We start from the raw sequence: 18885 nt of genomic DNA, 5'->3' as shown, positions 1-18885 counted from the left end.
ATAATATTGAAAACTATATTTAATGAATACAAAAAATAATAAATGAAAATGGGAAATTTAAAAAAAGATGAACCTTCTAGAGTATTTATTTAATTTTAATGTTTCCCGCTTCGCTTCGGTCTTTCAGTACTACTGTTAATCAACAGCGATCTGTATTATACCGCTCTACAACCTCTACTATAAATATAGATATACAGCAATTCCATTACAAGCTAGGGTTTATATGTTGTAAAATTAATAAATTATAAGTGCACTTTTAGTTTAGAACCACTATCAATAACCCGGTGCATAGCTTAAGAATGGCGGCAGCGCTTACTTTTACTTTAATTTATTTATTTAATCCAGCTAGATACTGTATCGAAGCTACGAGTATCTGTACCAATGACAATGATTGTGCGGTAGAGTGTAGACTATAGTATTGTATCAAATTTTACTGCTATAAGAGAACAGGATCGGAACTGCATGAACTGCATCAGCATGATTCGTTTTTAATTATCAAATTTATTGCCCAGAATTTGCTTCGTTAAAATATACTGGATTCCGTTATGCTTTACGGTATGGCGTTATGGTTTTTCTGTGGTTTAACTGTCATCCATCTGTCAACATTTCCAGAATTAACTAGTGTGTTTATAATTTTTGTTGGGTCGGGGTGGCTCATCAGAAGTGCACTGATGTTTTCCCGGCTTCTGCCAGCGCTGAGCAGTCTCTGCTTAAAGACTACTTGGACTAGCAAATAGAATCGGGAAATCAAAACTCGTATAAGATCATCGACTTTGGTTCATTATGCCTCCTATAAGTCTGGTGTAACATGGACGCCATTTAACATTTTTTCTTATACTGTACTTATTGTACTTGTTGTTACTGTTAGTACATACGTTGCACGGCCTTTCGAATTTACAAAATTTAATGGTGTTGCAAATTGCGGGTATTTAGTATTTTCTAATGTGAATGTACTTCTGTTTTTTGACAATTGATGGGTCCAAACGGTCATCTCTTTTTTATATCGGCGGTACAATGCAATCTCTCCTCATATTATTATTTTTGTCAACGCTCCACCTATCATTAGCACTTCCACCAGCGCTGAATATTGGTCAGAATATGATAGTTACTTACGTAGTTCTAAAAGGACAAATGAATTTCGTTTTAAAGGCTATATAGGCAAATGATGTATCTCCGATATCATCCACATTTTATTATGCGGTATATTTGTACTTTACATTGTTAGCAATGTTTATTACAGCTGGAATATTCGACAAAAAGGCCGATTCACTTCAGGCCTACAACGCCTTCAAATATGCTATCCAGACGCTGAATGATGGCCGAAAGGCGGCAGCGCTGCCTAACACTAAGTTTGTGTCCAAGGACATTCGGGAATTTCAAGCCGATTTGATAACTGGACCATCCCAAAGTAGGTGCGGACTTGATTAATGGCATGCAACCGGATGTTTATGAGAAAAAATATCTCCAAATAATGAGTAAAATCTTCTTATTTGGTACTTTTTATAGTCTGCGAACTACTACGCGAAAAAATTGCGGCAATTTTTGGACCTCAACGCCGATTATCTACGGCGCTCGTCCAGTCGATTTCCAACAGCACCAGTGTACCACATTTCAGCGTACGTTATTCGCCGTCGGAAAATCTGAATTCCAAAATGACCATTAACATGTACCCGGATCACTGGACCGTTTCCAAAGCTTTGGTGGATTTGATTGGCTATTTTAATTGGACAACATTTGCTCTTGTTTATGATGATGCCGAAAGTGAGTATATTATTAGAATCCTAACTAAAGATCAACGCACGCGATTAAGGTTTCGTCGTTTTGGATTATACTCTGTATGTTCCTGTATAGAGTTGCTAACGTTTTCATGCAGCTTTATACGTCTGCATAGGCAGCACCAATATTATTAATACAAAGTTTCATTAGTTATGTTATATTGTTTTTTTGTATAAAAATCTCTGTTATCAAGCTCATAATGCAATATTGTCTTTTAGGTTTGATTAGAGCGAGTGGTATATTAAACGGAATGTATGACCTTAAACCAAAGTTGTACAAACTCAATGCAAGCAACATTTCGGCTACCCTTATGGACGTTAAAGCCAGCGGCATATCGTTTTTCGTGTTGGATCTGCCGGCCAAGCAGGCTTTGCAGGTTTTGCGGGCAGCTAAAACACTGGATATGGTGGACTACTATTTTCACTACATCTTGACTGCATCGGTACCTGAAAGGGAAAAAATAAATTACAAACTAAAGTTGGACGATGTTCTTTGCAGGACATTCACCTGCTGGATTTGAACGATATCTTTTCGACGCACGTAAATATTACCGCTCTACAGTTAGTAGATTTTGACGATATTCATGTGGCTAAAGCTGCAAAAGCTTGGGGAGCGCCTTTGATGGAAGGACAATACGGGAAAATAGGTGTAACGGTAAAAGTTTCTAAAGATAAGTGTGACGATGTATATCCACACATGGCGGGAAAAAAACAACAGTAACTACAACAATTACTGCTAGCGGTGTAGAAGTTTGTACATAGTACATACCGCATTTTGTGATAGATGCTTGTACGCTTTATACTTATTGCAGTCATAACATTTTTTCTTTGAATTTGTTGTATGTCTTACGCAGCTATATTAATTATTGTATGTATGTTTAATTTGTTGTAGCTCTTAATACTGCGTACGTCACAGAGTGAATAATTTCACAGTTGTTGCATTTTATATTGCTTATCTGTATGTACATAATTTTCCCAGACTGAAGCGGCTTTGTTACACGATGCCGTTATGGTGTTTGCCAAAGCATTAAGGAAACTGGATGCTGTTGTCGATGTGACACCTGCCTCCGTAAATTGCGATGACGCACGGCCATGGATTCAGGGAGGAGAAATATACAACCAAATCCTAACAGTACGGAGATTGTGGTTACTTCATAAAATGGCAGGAAAAATATTTATACAACAAAAAGAACTACTTACTGTTGCAGTTGCGTTCCGCATACACAACTAAATCTGATAATTCACAATCTCGTAATGCGCAGCGCTCCTTTCCAGCAAGTGAATTTCTTTGTCTGACTTCAATGACCTAGATATACGGCCTTACAATAGCGTGCATACGATTTTCTATGGAAGTAGAAATTTTCAAACAAATTTAGCTATGAAAATTTGTTTCAGTTTCAAACAAATTTCCTATGTAATTTTTTCAAACAAATTTAACTTTTGTGTTTCGGAAAAATTATTTATACATGGATAACTATTGCAGTGTCGATGCTTAATATCTTTATGTTTAGACTAAAATAAAGGGACTGTCAGGTGACGTGATGTTCGAAAGCAGCGGCCTAAGGTCATCGGTACGGTTGCACATAGTGGAGCCACTTCGATACGGACTGCAGAAGGTGCAAACCATCCCAGTTCCATGGTTAAAAATAAAATCGAAACATTTGAAAAGAAGCTAATATGTAAGGGTTAACAAATTTGGTTAATTTATTTGAGATTTATAACAGGTTGGCCAATGGACAGCCGAGCAAGGTGTCCGCATCATGTTCAACTACACAGGGCAGCGGGAGTTCGTTCAAAGTTCAATCAAGAATAAAGTCCTGAAAGTGCTCACTAAACTGGTACTGTATCCCACTGTAAAATGATTTCAAAAGAGTAATGCTATTTTTTTTATCAAACGAAAAGGAACGCCCCTACGTTATGGAAATGGCCAATGCATCCTTATTAAGCGGAAATAAGCGTTACCGTGGTTTTTGCGTGGACATGCTGGATAATATCAGCCGCACACTGAATTTCTCATATGAACTCATTGTCAGCAACCTTCCCTACGGAGATCAAGATCCGGTCACTAAGGAATGGAATGGCCTAATTCGGGAACTAATCGACAAAAGGGGCGACATGGTACTAGGCGCCATGACCATTACGACCGAACGCGAGGAGGTCGTCGACTTTTCTCAGCCGTTTTTATATCTCGGGGTGCGGATATTGTTGAGAAAGCCGGAGGGAAGCCCCAAAACTTTGTTCTCTTTCCTCGTACCGCTCAGTCTGGAGGTCTGGATCTACATATTGATAGCATACATCGCCACGTCCGGGGTGATGTTCATCATTGGTCGCTTTAGTCCCTATGAGTGGTATAATCCCAATCCCTGCGTGGAGGAAGCCGGAGTGGTGGAAAATCAGTTCTCTATTTTTAATGCCATGTGGTTCACTATTGGATCGCTTATGCAAGAAGGGACAGAAGTAGCCCCGCGGGCCATATCGACCAGATTTTTGGCTGGAATCTGGTGGTTCTTTACCATGGTACAAAGTCCTAAGAATCGATTAATTTTATTTTATGTTTTGCTTGCATTTCATTTGCGAATGCGCGTAAGGGTCTACAAATTTAAACAACTCCGGTGCTGTTCATAGGTCATGGTCAGCAGCTACACAGCTAATCTAGCTGCATATCTAACGGCCGAGCGAATGAAGCTTCCCATTGAAAACGCCCATGACCTGGTAAAACAAAATCAAATTAAGTACGGCTGTTTGGAGGGTGGAGCCACCTGTAACTTCTTCAAGGTACAAAGACTGCACTACAATACTGCGAGCGTAATGGTGGACTTCCGGTAGTTGTGCAGCAACCTTTATGTATTTCGAATATGTACTATATACAGTACAATACATAAGTACCCTGTGATGTATCTTTGTGGCAACCTAATTACAAATGGAGCTTTCCCCTGTTCTTTGTAGAATTCCGTATATCCAGATTACGTACGTATGTGGGACGCTATCAAGGCTGATCCCAAGAATAATTTGGTGCAATCCCATGATGAGGGTATCGCCAAAGTAAAAAAGCCAGAGGGAATGAAAGGATACGCATACTTAATGGAGTCTATTACACTCGATTACATCACCTCTCGAGACTGCAACTTGACGGGGATCGGTAATCCTTTGGACACTAAAGGCTACGGAGTCGCATTTCCCAAAAGTAAACAAGGCATTTTTTAGTGATTGTAATCCGTTACCTTTTACGCACCGGCTGACTTAAAGGCAAAACCTGCAAAATGCTCGTACTACTGATTGCAACTAGTTGTTCCTTGCAGTCGAGCCAGTGACCGTTCGTTTTGTAGCTTGGTCATGCTGCCGCTGCGTTGGCTATGTATATCGTCAGTAATTCATATACACTAGCATACCTAGTTAATTATAATATTATTATTATTGGGTAATGCGTTTTGTAATTGTGAAAACGGGTGAGCAGCGTATTTTTACGGGTTTTTTTACGGGCACTAGCTGGAATGCTTTTGTGACAGATTCGCCATTTCGGGAGGAAATATCGGTAATTATTCTGACCCAGCAAGATAAAGGATATCTGGAAGAGTTCCGGATTAAATGGTGGAAACAAGAGGATGGCGGGGACACCTGTCACGAAGCGGCACCTTTATCCGGCACCAGCGCAATGGGACTGGACATGGTGGGCGGTGTCTTCGTCGTTGTTCTACTTGGTGTTCTGCTTGGCATAGTGGTGGCAGTACTTGAATTTGTTTGGAAAGCCAAAAAAAATCCAGATGAATACAAGGTATGCGCTGCTTATACGTTACGCTACTCTGTTTATTCTTACTCATAGTGCTCTTGTGTGCACTGTTGATGGATATTAGGTTTCTCGAAATCCATACTGCTGTCCTCAAGAGAATAGTTTGTGTTTACGGTTTGTATTGTCAGCAAACAACATATTACAATAGTTACTTAAGTTACAGTTACTCGGCGATCGTCACGTGAAAACCATAGCATATTTCTTTAAAATTATTGTCTGTAAACATTTTGACAGTATATTACTATAAATTTGCTGACAACAGGAGCCAATCATGAAGGAGGCCTTCAAATCCATTGCTGAGGCCATACGTTCTCCACACGCTCGAGCTAAGACACTTCTACGTGCCGCGACCCCGGGACAGCTTCGGGAAGAAGTTATGTCGGCCGCAGTCCCTATGCTGCCTAACAGACGAAATGCAGTAATATAATGAAACTGTGTCCAAAACGGATAATTAACGTTGCCACCTGTTTTTAAAATGACTGTGGCCTGTGAGATTGTTGTTCATGCGCTCCTGTTCATGCATAAGGTCAATATCTAATACGATGACCAAAAAGCGTGCATACAAAATACAGGTATGAGTACTGTGAAATGAATACTGCGTTCACCTTTTGGATTTACGTAAAATGGCTTGACGGCGTAATTAAAAATTAGTAGACTTTAATATGCAAAGCGAATAATACTTAACACATAGTAATACAAACATTAGACATTATAACTCGCGATCGCTGACAATTAAGCAAAATATAAGAAAAATTTAAATCAGTCTCGATCTCATCCTCTTCGGAACTGGTTCAGCGCATAGTTGCAAAACCAATTTTATCACAATGTTTATTGCAGTGTCGTTATATCAGCTGAGCTATGCTGTTCAGACGGTTCGTCTTCCCGGCTGCTATCACAGAGTATTCGGGAGTCATCATATGAATATTGTCGGTAGTCTTTGTCTCGGCACAGCATAAACAGGTTCCAGTACAGGCTTTCCTCAGAGAACGCCGGAAATTTTTGGACATAAATCCGTAAATAACGGGATTAAAGCAGCAGTGTGCGTAAGGGAGCAGTTTGACGACATACTTCGTCACATAGGCCATGTCTCCGATCGGTATTAACCCGTACATTCTCAACACATCAAATATGACCTAAACGCAATAAATCAGTACCACACTTCTGCTAAAAACAATTTTGAGTCTGGAGTCTGGACGACACTTACTGCTGGTCCATAGCCGATTAAGAAAGCAAAATTGACAACCAGCAGCATTTTGATCACCTGCAAATAATGCAGACTTTCGGGTCATACGCACAGCATATTTTTTTTATTTACTGCGTAGCACGAAGAGTAACACGCCGCTCTCGGTGTTAATCCGATTTTTCACTGCAAATTTGCGATAATGCCAAACACTTACGTCACCTATGTACAGAGTACTTAAGATTTGTTTCGACAAAATTTTATAAGATTCTACGTGCTCGTACGGTATTACAGTATGTCGTCTATTAACGTTCCCACACTTCTATGGTACAAACTACAAACACGCAGACAGAAAACAGCTGTTTTGGGATCCCTTCATTAACCATAAATACAACACATAAAGAGGCAACCGCCTTATTAGTAGTCTCAACGTCTCTAGCGCCAGCACTGACTTTCAAGGGACACGTTATTTGGCTGCGATAAAATGATTTATCTTGGTACCCATCTCTAATAAGGAAAGAGAATTTAACTACGAAAACGAAACTGTACCTGCCGCCTTCCGGCTTTGAGGTCGGTACTGGAGTTGGGGTGTTTTTGCGCATTGTAGCTAGTCGGAGCAGATACATTGGTTTCACTGTGACGTTGCAGTTGTGTCCTGCTGTCCTGCTGCTTCCAGTTGGTCACCAGTCGAATCACCTTTCCACTGCGCTTTCCATTTGAATGTTTTGGGATTTCCGTATACGCCAGGCTGTCTGTCCTGCTGCGTCGGTTCTTGCCAACCGGAAATGACTCGTTTGCCGTATCGCCTGTTAGTGATTGGTATCTGATCATGTGTCTGTTTGTTGCCGGCACATCCAGTAACGTGTCGTTATCCACGTTTCTGTCCCTAATTGATACTGGCATTAATGATTTTGAAACGTTTTCCAATGAACCACTTAAGCTTAAGTCACTGGATGAGATTCGTGCAATTTTTGGGACACGCAGCAATGGTCTACAAGGTTAAACACCACGGTTAAGAACAATTTCTGCGCATGCATAGAATTCCACAAACGTACTTCTTTACATAAATGTTCACAACTACTCGCAACTGTCAACTTAAAGCTTTTGTGGTATGCCAATCGAAATACTTCGAGCAGTTTATGTTGTACCACAACATAAGAGATTCTTAAAGATTCTTATTATTGATGTTAGGAGTAATTTTAAAATACAAAGAATTTTTTCGGTCGTACTTTGGGGGTGATCCATTTCCGGTACGGTGGCCAGTATGAGAAACAAGACTGCTGTTTGCCGTACTGCTCCATAGCACTCGTATCTACAAAAAGATAAAATTAATGAACTGTTTTGAGATAAAAATTTACGGGAAGTAGAGTTTGCTCATTCATGGCATAAATAAGCGACAATGATTTCACATAAAGCCGGATTAGTACCATTCGGCCATAGCAGAAACAGTGCATTGCCAATGGAAGAATGAATAGCAGGAGTAGCCGGTACAATGACATAATGTCTTCGAAATGGACTTCTTCGCATAATTGATGAATTACCACCGTTTCCGCAAGAAGACGGGAATCATTAGTGAACTTCCCGTAATAGAACGGTTCCACTTCCTGCATATTACAACGATCAAACTCATTACTGTTCAACAGTATCTAACAAAATGTAAATATTTGCGTATTTATGCAGATAAGAAACGAAATAACACACGGCGGGGTCTTTAAGGCTCAGCAGTCAGCACCAATTACATTATTAATTTATTCGCACTTCTTACACGTCTTATTATGGCGTTTTCGAAAACATAGCGAGTAAATTTTATGCGCCGTACGATCCTTTTCGCGTCGTTTAAGGTATTATTTCGCCATTATTTAGTACTATTACTATTTTATGTTTTTATATATAAGTTCCTGCTTAATGCTCTAAACTTAAATACCATACAAACTGCTGCAAAACAGGTGAACCGTACCCAAGTATACAATGAAGGAGACGCTAAGAAAATGGACAACACCCACACGGCAAATAAGGTGCGTTTGCAGCTTTTGACTGTCGAAAGCTGTCGGGATTTCATCGGATAGACGATAACCAGATACCTGCAAAATTGAAGACAAGGGAAATTTTAAAGGCATACGCTGATTTGTGGATTTTAAAGACAAAGCAGGATTATTGGTAGTGCACCGTGCGAAACTTATACCGCACATGTAATCGCAATCATTGTTTTACAATAAAGCCTCTTTATACTGCAAAAGGATTGCAGTTTTGGAATTACTACTGTACTAAAACTACTGATTCGTGAAAATAATTACAGCCGACAGTGTATTTATTGTGGTACATCATGGTTAGCGGTCATTAATCACAGCTATGCAAAAGCCCATCTTTCAAAACCAAAAGTCTTGTATCTTACAAAAAGTCGTTATGACGTCTGCATAACAACTACCGCTCGTAAATCATGTCAGTTTGATGAAAGTGCGCGTCATAATCGAGTTAAAATTCAAAAACAGGATGACAAACCCAAGCTTGTATTTCGCACTTTTAACCAGCAGGACTTCGACCTTTCACAAGCCATAACACCTGAATGAGAATCTTGCAAATTTTTTATCACAGCACGTTATCTTTTTAAAAATAGGTACTGAAAACTTTAATTCGTTTGATGCTTCTTGCATTCACGGTAGGTTAACAACACTAAGGTACACACGAATCAGATTAATGTATTAAGACTGAAATAAAACAACCAAATTCTCCATTTACCAATTAATCATTTAATCATTAATCATTGATCATTTTTAAAAATGATTAATGAATATTAGTTCACACTTGCGCGAGCTTTCATATTTCAAATCGATAACTACAAACAGTTTTACCATAAATTTTTAACATAAAATTTTTCTCTACATCCACAGAGTTTCTATACGTCAAAAAAAACCTTCCTTGCGTGCCGTCGTTACTGAGTTCGTACCTCTCCATCGTTATAGCCATGAGATTGAGAACAGTAGAAAAGGCGATTAGTAACCGGCAAAACGCTACCAGTTTGCACGACAGATTTCCGCCTTCGACTGTGCGAACAAAATAAGAGGCAACATCCACTGGAGCAGACAACAGTAGCAGGATATCAGCAACTGCCAAGCTATAATAATCCATGGTCAGTTAAAGTCAGATAAATGGGATTTACGCGTGCACATAATTGTTGTTGATGGGTTGCATGTATGTTAATAACGATCGAATGTCGCATCGATAGTGGTAAGTACATCGCGCCATGCATTATTTGTTATACATTATACACTCGCTGGTCGGTAAAAAACGCATACGTCTAAAAAAGTATTCCTTATCTACTGTAAATAAACGTTCCCTTACTTTCCAGAGCAAATTAGAAAATATACTCCATATCTTCTGCGAAAATCTTTGGAATATTTAATTACAGTACCTGACTAAAAACATGGCTGTCACTGTTCTGCTGCCGCGGTTACGCTGCATAGCCCAAATTACTAAGAGGTTGCCGATGCTTCCAAGAATAAAACACATGGAATATACAAAAATAATCGGCACAAAATGGGCATCGAAGATCCACGGTTTTTTCATGACCTCAGGGTCATCGTAAGGAATCACATCATGTGGAAAGACCTTTCCGTATTCATCATAAACTACGGTCGATCCGGTGTAATCCATAATACAGCACGCGTGGTTTACGGTGACTGATTATGTTTGAAATTTTCTAAAACACTGCTCGGATGAAGTGCGGATAATCCGTGTGCCGACTGACAAAAAAATTCGATAGACTCCGGGTTTTTGGCAATCCAGCGACACATCTATATGACAGCTAATACAACGGTTGATAACAATTGTACAGCTGCGCACAACTCAAAGGCCACGATTAGTGACAGGTCCGCAGACTGTGCACATCCAGCATACAACATGTTTCAGATGCGTCCATGCGGGCAGATGAAAATCTGATCCAGCGGAATGTTTTTAGGGAAATGAAGTCTTGTGTTGCATCCAAATATGCGGCTGAGTGTCTCTATGTTCCCAAGTATGCTGAGCAATATTGACAAAACCAAAAGAGCGCTTCGCTGAAAACATACGCACGAAATGACAGGGATAAGCATACGTATCAATGATCAGGAGCTAGCTTAATTCATGCTGCGCGCTGCACAGAGCAATATTGGCGTTTATGCGTTATGAGAGAGAATTACCAGCAATTTCTAAAGAAAACAATAAACATGCGCCCCGACCGGAAGTGCTAAACGATGAAACATCGCCGGGTGTTATTTGCGGCGTGGGAGTCATATACGGATACAAAAATACGATGCAGCAACTGTGAGCAACAAATCATCACAATCCAGGAAGCAGCGCGGCACAAATGCTGCTCGGAGTATTTAACTATGATTGCACGGGCATTCAGGAAAAACACAACAATAAATAAGCATATAAGGCTTGCGTAGATTTATTTGCATCACAATACACTGGGAGACAGTGGAGTGCAAATCTTATGCGTAGGAAATACCGTTAAGATGTAATACTGGAACCATCACAAGCAGATGACGTCAATCGTATCGTCGGTGTAGTGTAACTCCCTATCACAGACCCAGAACAAGGAACACTAATTCCCGGCTACTGATTTATCTGCTGATATATCCCTAGGGTCATGATCACTGTCCCGGCACAGATCCATCTCACTTTGGGCTTATATTGCGCGCGACTACCGTTACAGTTCAACATGGCCATTCAGAAGAAATTGTTCTTTTGTGGTGTCGGCCTACTGGCTTACGGCAAAACAATTTATTTTTAACAGAACCACTTCGCAGGTATTCTAACCGCGCGAGACCCAGAGACTGGTCACGTGGATCTCTTTGTGTCAATCTAAAGAACGACGATGGGTATTTCTTCGGGCGTACTGACTGGCGACTGCAAGTGAATAACGGATAGCTGCCATAATACGAGTATTAACGATCAAATGTGGAAGTACTGTAATTGAAAACCGCTAGCCAAACCTACCATAAGGTCATATGTTTATCTATGGCTCTGTACAGAGCGTACATCGCGATGACCGATGCAGTCGTCTGCAGCTTTTTTAGGCAACTTTCGGTTTTGTTGTTATGAGGTATGTTACCGTAATTTAAGGGTACTTACGATTTTGCCGTTTTGGGCACATAAAGGCATACTGAGACGATTGTGCTTTGTACGTATACTCGTACTCACTGTCAGTAACTGTTACACCTATTATCGCAGCCGGGAAATTCGTGCTTGCTGTTATTTCTAAAATCGCTATTGTATACACCGAAAATAGGTACTTTAAGCGTTGGGAAAATGCATGCAAATTCATTAATGAAATCTCGATGATCTATCGTCACCGCGTCCACAATTTACACGCAAAGACTTCTCTCAGTTCTCTACAAAGCAGAATGTGGATTGTTATTACGTCATGAGTGTTACAATGTTGTTATGCAGCTACAGTACTACTACTGACATATCACACTACATTATAAAAAAATGGTAGAAGTATACAAAAATTGGGAGGCTACGGCTGTCTGTCGATACGAAAACGCAAATACCATACAATTCTGAATTACCGATCGTTGATTTCATATTTTTAATTATTGTTTCATATTATTTAGTAGCTCATATTATAATTTACTCATTTTGTATTGCAAAACCGATTAAGGTTATAAATGACAAAAATCAGCATTACAACAAAAGTCATTTTAGCAGGACTTATTTACTCTTGAAGTTGACTCCTGATAGTCTGATACCAATGGACCATTTAGAAATCAATCTTAGTTCTAGTTTTATCGGTAGCAGAGCAAACACTTATTTCATTTTTTTGTGACTTGGCTACTCTCTAAATATTGAAATGAATATTTAAATTTTTGTTGGCATGTGCCCGGGTTGAAATTATAGTGGTAGCCCCAAGTACCAATACTTCTACTAAGAATAAAGAATATCGAAATTTTGCAGATGATAATTCTGATTAAAAAACTGAAATGCAACCTATTTGTTCAGTCGCTCGTGCACTTACATGTTTACTGAAACCTGAACGTCAGACAATGATAAGTACTGGATACATAAGACTGAAGGTTAAGTCGGCAACGTAGTACATACGGCACAAGTAAAACTTGAACGCTCGGTTTATGACTTTATTCGATAGATACAACTCAACCGAAAATTCAGGAAAAATATCACCGAAACAGCATTAAACCATCAGGCATCACAAATACTGCGCCAGCATCCGCATAAACGCGTGCAAAGAAAACCAGAATAATCAAAAACAGTTTTAAAAAATTTTAATTAGTGTAAATCTGCGCAGGCATATTGTCATTGTGTACTGGCCAACTAGCCGAATAAAATTATCACAGCACGAGACCAAGGACTATAGGCTTATCGTTGTTTCTTGTCTTTCTTCCCTTTCTTCGCTGAGGATTTTCCTTTACTCTTGGACGACTTGCTGGATTTAGCAGGCTTCTTCTTAGCTTCCGCTTTCTGCTTTTTCTGCGACTGCTTCTTTTGAGACTTCTTTTGCGACTTATTCAGAGACTTCTTCTGTGACTTCTTGGGTTGCTCTGTCTCCTCTTCTTCTTCTGCGTCTTCTTCTTCGACTGCAACAAGAAATACTTGTCGTTACGATCTGTCACCTAAACATTCTGACGTATACGTAAAGGAAAACAAAATTCTGAAAAAATCTGGTCAAAGTTAACAGCGTACCTTGTCGTTTGATCACAGTAGTCTGACTACGTCCCAGCACTGTAATACGAGAAAACATTGTACGACATTGCTGCCACAATATGAAAAGACAACATTGACACGAGAAAATCAAGAAAATTTACAAAATTATTACAACAATGGGATCATACATTTACGAAGTCTGTGAACTACTAAGAACCAAAACTGTTTTAATTAATCGTACCTTTCACATCGCGCAGATCCGACGGCGACGAAACATCCAACAAGGGACATAGTTTCTCCAATTTGGTACGCATATTCACGGTGGAAAGGTCGGCAGCTTCTCTGCGCAGTTCACGCTGTAACAGGCGCAGTTCAGCCAAGGAAAGGTCATTCTTGCGCAAAATGTCGCGATGGCTGCGCAGGTCAGAAGAGGAAAGGTCGTTGGCACCTCTGCGTCTCAGCTCACTCAGCAGACACGCATCCGGGGAGGAAATTTCGTCGGACTGGCGCAGCAATTCGCGGCGAATCCGCTGCTCCGGGGAGGAAAATTCATCCTTTCGCAGCAATTCTTCTGTCAGCAACTCATCGTCGTTCAGCTGGTGATGGCAACAGCCAGGCTGGTGAACGTTTCCTTCGTTAAAAAAGATATCTACCTGTTGGGACAAAATAGCAACGGTAATTATGCATTGTACGAATCACTGATCCGTTGTAGAAAACGTTCCATAAGCAACAGGTTAGTTTGTAAATACTTCTCTAGAATAAACTCCAGGAACGATGTGCTCAAAGCCAGTCGAAACGAAGAAAAGGGCAACACACCACGCGAAATACATCTTGGTCACCGTAAAAATATTTCCGGGGTAGCGATAATTGAGGGATGTAGAGATTGATGTGTCTACTGAATGAAATTTTGAAGCTGAAGCAGCATGCCAATGAGCAGAAATGACCGATCACGGGTTTTGATGGTGGATGAGATGGCACGACTGATAAACCGTAGCACCTGTAGTTTGTATAAGATGTACGTGCGTATGTACGGTACTCCCCGCATCTTCGCACTCACTATAAATTTGATGCTTATTTATAATAACAAAATATACTAGTATAAAGGTCGTAACCGCCCTTAGTGCAAGCGAGCGAGCGTGTAAATTTTTCTTGTTGTAAAAGACTCGGTTGGGTAAGACTGCGTCACTGGAACAGAAGTAGTTGAGTCTACTCGTTTTTTGTAGCTGTTGCATATGCTGTGGAAGGCATATCACCAGAGCTGCTCAGATATCAGTTTTTGCCGCCGCTAAGATGCCGATATGATATCATTATTTTTATGCCGTTTGCGGAATTATGCCAATACAATATGTTATTTTTAAATTTTTTTTTTATTTTTGATTCCCTTAAAAAAAGTATAATATTCTTTGAGCTTCGTACTGGTGCATGCTTTCCAAGAAACTAAATTCCGAATTTCGTAAGATGAAATGGTTTCTGGTTATCTGAAAATTGCGTGTAAAAAGATAAAAGATGTATTTTTATAACGCGCAAATTTCTTCTAATTAACTTTTCACGTTAAACTTAATTCCAAAAATTAAAAATTTAAATTTTTTTGGCACTACGCAGGAGGGGGGAGGTTGAGACGCTTGAGCTAACCAAGCCAAAGGCATTTCAGATTTGTGTGTTGGCCAAAAAATATTTTTTGCGGTTACGCTCTCCATTGTAGAGCCGATTGTGACTCGACAGTCGGCGTGATTGACTGGCATGAGTTTACCGCTATCCACCAGTCTGTCTAGGTCTCTCCGTACTCCCGCACGCGACATCTCATTCCGTAATACAGATGATAATGCTGATCTAAATGATAATAACGACCTAGCGGGTCACACAGGAGGACTGCCACACGATCAGAAGTGTCAACGCCAGCCACTGCGACGCGGGCACTACTAATATAAATACCCTATCGCAGATAGCCGTCCATTTCGCACCAGATTCTTTATTTTAGGATACTGGTCGTTGCTTTAAATTTGTAAAGACCTTTATGCAAATCGCCAACAGAGCCGATTTAATGGGTACGTTCAACTTTTACGCTTATATTGGATCAGAAGACTGAGAGCCTGTTCAAGAATCGCAACCCAGGCCATTACCCGTCAAGTACAATCGTTCGCACAGGTTGAATTTCCAAACTTACCGCTTGCAGAGAAAAAAACAAAACATAACATGCTAATTGAAGAGATTTCCCAACGCAACCGCAATCAAGAGCGAAATATGCAAAATGGTTTGGCAGCTCAATTCACTAACCAGACGGCTGTACTAAAACATGGTCCACGTCACTAAACTTCTGGCAACCTTGATTTGCCATTCACGCTGCACCGCAGTCGTTTACTAACCGTAAATCAGTGATTCTCTGCAAAATATTTTAACAGTTCGTAACGGTCTATCAAACCAATTTTTGGTGTTAAATTAAAAACTTAGAAATATTACTTTTCGTGCTGGTGGTCCATGGAAAAGCAGAAAATAAGTTCCGCTTCAGATCTTTAAGTTTTCGCAAGATTGGCAGTTGGCCAGAACTCGATGGCATTGCTTACCTGGAAAGCTGCCGCATCGTATCATTTATTGGCAGAAAAGCCCGTTTTATCGCAAATATCTGACTATGCAGTCACTATTCCGCAACTTCTCGCCTTCTATTTCTGAACTGAATTAATGATTCTCCGCCGGTAGTTAACAACCTAAAAAACTCTTTGTTTTAACTTTTTCAGTTAGTTGTTAGACGCATAAAAGTTTTAGCCATTTAAATCCCAGTATTTTCAAATTCATGGACAGATTGTCTTTTTACAGATAAATTAACACACTGATTTATACAAATCGCGTATGCCGATTTAACCACACAAGATCCGAGGAGCGCCGGCACACATTTCTCTTTTAGAGTTTAATGTTTTCGTAAAGCCTGGTTAGGCTTATTTATTGCGCAAACAATTTATCGGTTCAACACCTTATTTGATGTCTGTTGGCAGCGGCAACGTAGGTAACAATAAAGCAGTAGCGGTTACTAAATGGATGACTTTCTTGGGTAAAGGGTACCATGTTTTTCTATGGTTTTCAGTTTTATTTGGTTGATTTTATTCTGAAGCAAAACAACGGTCGAGTAACTCATACTTACCATGGTTTTGAACATCAAGTGCCCGTTTCCCGCATATGACTATGGCTAGTAATCCACGGTCGTTTTTGGTCTCAGCGTACTAACTCAACTTGACCTGGAGCGAAAAAGTTTTAGTGTTTGGGTATTGATTTGACTAAGCTTACCAGAATCTTCGGTTTACAATAAAGTTCATGGAGCGCGTGATTATCCTCAAAAAATGTCTACAACAATTTCCCCAAAGACTTTAAAAATTAAAAATTTTGTTGAAATTCGTTTCAAAATCAGGAAATTTCACCACTTTACTTACTACGTTGAACCTTATCCCATATACGCAATGCTCGTGAGGGCAAGGCCACGTGATTAAATTTCTGTGAACAGTGGTGTATGTAATTGTAAAGACCTTTGAGGTTGATCTCCTTTCATTTTCCCCGCAAAGAAACATGAACGTTAAACGCTGAGGTTTATATTTTTGTTCTTTTGTTTTCAGATTTATATAAACTGTCAGAAAAGAGCCTGTTTTAAAGTTTGAAATAGGGAGTGGCATCCCAAGGCGAGAAACTTTGATCCAGCAGTCAAATAATTCGTTTTTCATTTGCAAAACTGATATCTAAAATTTAATGCAGAATTTCTTGAGATATTTGTTATATCTATTGAAAAAGGTTTGAAGTAAAAAAAGGAAATGTTTCGTTCTACTTGATGCTTCAGTTGCGCACCCGCTTGGCTTTGGCCATCGGTTTTCCTCGAAACGATAGTTCGTTACCGAATATGATAACGTTAACGGAAAGTTCATCCGTGAAAATTATCTTTTTAATAAAACGGACAATGGAATGCTCTTGTTTTACTTGCTGCACCGCTCGCTTCGAAGCGTTTGCTTTCGGCGCAGATTTGCGTCGCCCTCGACTTCGTATTCGATTTTCGTAGAAATGATGACACGCTACCGTATCATCACAATAACGAAAAGTTCAAGCGGAACTGTAAGAAGAACCTTTTGAGAATAACAGGACAATAGAACCCTCTCGTTTTGCTTGCTGCGCTTGCTCGCGCCGCAGCTCGGCGTCGCCTTTGGCTCCGCCTTCGGTTTCCGGCACCGTGTCATTACGGTTGCGAAAGTTCCAACGAAACAGTAAGAACTTTTTCAGAATAAAAAGCAATAGAATCCTATCGTTTTCCTTGCTGCTCCGCTTGCTGCGCTGCGCCTGCTCGCGTCGCTGTTTGACGTCGCCTTCGGCTCGGCCCTCAGTTCCGCTACCGTATCAAAACGGTAACGAAAAGTTCAAACGGAACTGTAAGAATTGCTTCAGAATACAAAGGCAATAGAATCCCCCGTTTTACTTGCTGCACCGCATGCTGCGCGGCGCTTGCTTAATGCTGACGTCATTAAGAAATGTTTCGCTATGGCAACGTTCTAAAACATATTTCCAACAACTGCTCAAAAGCCTCAGAATCCTTTGGATTTTGCTTAAAAATTTACAAATTTTCGAATGTGCGCTTTTTAAGCGTACCTCTTTAAATAAAGTTATAACTCACAACTTTCGTGAGCGCGAATTTCCGTAGTTAACCTTTGATGAATACCGGTGTTAGTAATTCTAAATCCAATTCAGATAAGTTTTTTTTAGGATTTTTACATCCCTCTTTTGAAGCAATAATCAAATGGTTGTTCGCGGTGCAGCCTGGCGGCGCCCTCAGCTTTGTTATCGAAACGGTCAAGTATTAAAGTACCAGCAACTCATTGGGACAACTGACGATGCTAAAAGTAAGCAGTAACGGTTACGGTGACCCGAAACGGTGACAAGAATGTGCACGGTAATCTACTACGGTAACGGTAGCAGTAACAATATCCCTCCATAGTAATCCGTTAAAGAACGGTTTGCGGGGACGGTAACCCGTTACGCTAAGGATAAATTATCATAGAAATTCAATAATTCACCCGTTGCATAAAAAGTAATCCGTTATGGTAACAGTAATCCCCTGCTATTGAAAGGTAACTGTAATCCCCCGCATTAGTAACGTACTGCGGGTACGGTAATTTTATTGACAGTATTTAGAAATGGTTCCAAGAACTTGCACGACAAAAGTAACCTGTTACGGGACTTGCAAACATAAAAACCCCACCAACAACACCGGGCAAAATGATCGGACAGGGTTCATAAATCGGGCTACCTATACAATTGTACGGCGGACCCCTGAAAAATGAATACGTATTTCCCAAAACGTCGGTTACCAAAACGCCAACCACCCGGGGCCACAAAAAAATCATTCCCGGGTACAAATTTCACGACCACCCGTATATTACTGGGTTCGTCAATACTGACCTAGTTACATTTAACGTTGCGGTTCCCCAAAACTGTTCCTAACTTAAAAAAATTCGGACCGGGTCCAAATTTCCGTA

At 40.1% G+C, this 18885-nt stretch overlaps 3 protein-coding genes across 6 annotated transcripts; 1 reads left to right on the top strand and 2 right to left on the bottom strand.

The window, feature by feature from the left end:
* The first annotated feature begins 652 nt into the window (after window positions 1-652).
* LOC129588031 (glutamate receptor ionotropic, kainate 2-like) lies at window positions 653-6207 on the top strand. Of its 3 annotated transcripts, none has more exons than XM_055482041.1 (13): window positions 653-925; window positions 1241-1408; window positions 1507-1761; window positions 1995-2218; window positions 2275-2430; window positions 2755-2907; window positions 3287-3391; window positions 3500-3613; window positions 3678-4292; window positions 4401-4550; window positions 4722-4959; window positions 5282-5547; window positions 5825-6207. In XM_055482041.1, the coding sequence occupies exons 1-13, from the start codon at window positions 907-909 to the stop codon at window positions 5987-5989; spliced, it is 2628 nt and encodes an 875-aa protein (XP_055338016.1). In that variant the 5' UTR covers window positions 653-906; the 3' UTR covers window positions 5990-6207. The 3 variants fall into 3 exon arrangements, with proteins under 3 accessions (XP_055338016.1, XP_055338015.1, XP_055338017.1); XM_055482040.1 differs by having other exon boundaries at window positions 653-1090; XM_055482042.1 differs by having other exon boundaries at window positions 653-1090; window positions 1241-1412.
* Window positions 5830-11369, bottom strand: LOC129588032 (galanin receptor 2a-like). Of its 2 annotated transcripts, none has more exons than XM_055482043.1 (8): window positions 10152-11369; window positions 9687-9854; window positions 8700-8823; window positions 8170-8346; window positions 7972-8054; window positions 7292-7733; window positions 6767-6823; window positions 5830-6695 (listed from the first exon to the last, which is right to left on the bottom strand). In XM_055482043.1, the coding sequence occupies exons 1-8, from the start codon at window positions 10391-10393 to the stop codon at window positions 6405-6407; spliced, it is 1584 nt and encodes a 527-aa protein (XP_055338018.1). In that variant the 5' UTR covers window positions 10394-11369; the 3' UTR covers window positions 5830-6404. The 2 variants fall into 2 exon arrangements, with proteins under 2 accessions (XP_055338018.1, XP_055338019.1); XM_055482044.1 differs by having other exon boundaries at window positions 7292-7628.
* A 1475-nt stretch (window positions 11370-12844) lies between these two features.
* On the bottom strand, window positions 12845-14354 carry LOC129588153 (uncharacterized). Its single transcript, XM_055482276.1, has 4 exons — window positions 14134-14354; window positions 13626-14037; window positions 13424-13462; window positions 12845-13317 (listed from the first exon to the last, which is right to left on the bottom strand). The coding sequence occupies exons 1-4, from the start codon at window positions 14212-14214 to the stop codon at window positions 13100-13102; spliced, it is 750 nt and encodes a 249-aa protein (XP_055338251.1). The 5' UTR covers window positions 14215-14354; the 3' UTR covers window positions 12845-13099.
* Between the last annotated feature and the right edge of the window lie 4531 nt (window positions 14355-18885).

This window comes from Paramacrobiotus metropolitanus, unplaced genomic scaffold (assembly GCF_019649055.1).
Source record: "Paramacrobiotus metropolitanus isolate TYO unplaced genomic scaffold, Prichtersi_v1.0 Parri_scaffold0000028, whole genome shotgun sequence".
NCBI lineage: Eukaryota > Metazoa > Tardigrada > Eutardigrada > Parachela > Macrobiotidae > Paramacrobiotus > Paramacrobiotus metropolitanus.
This window is presented reverse-complemented; position numbering and strand designations above follow the sequence as displayed.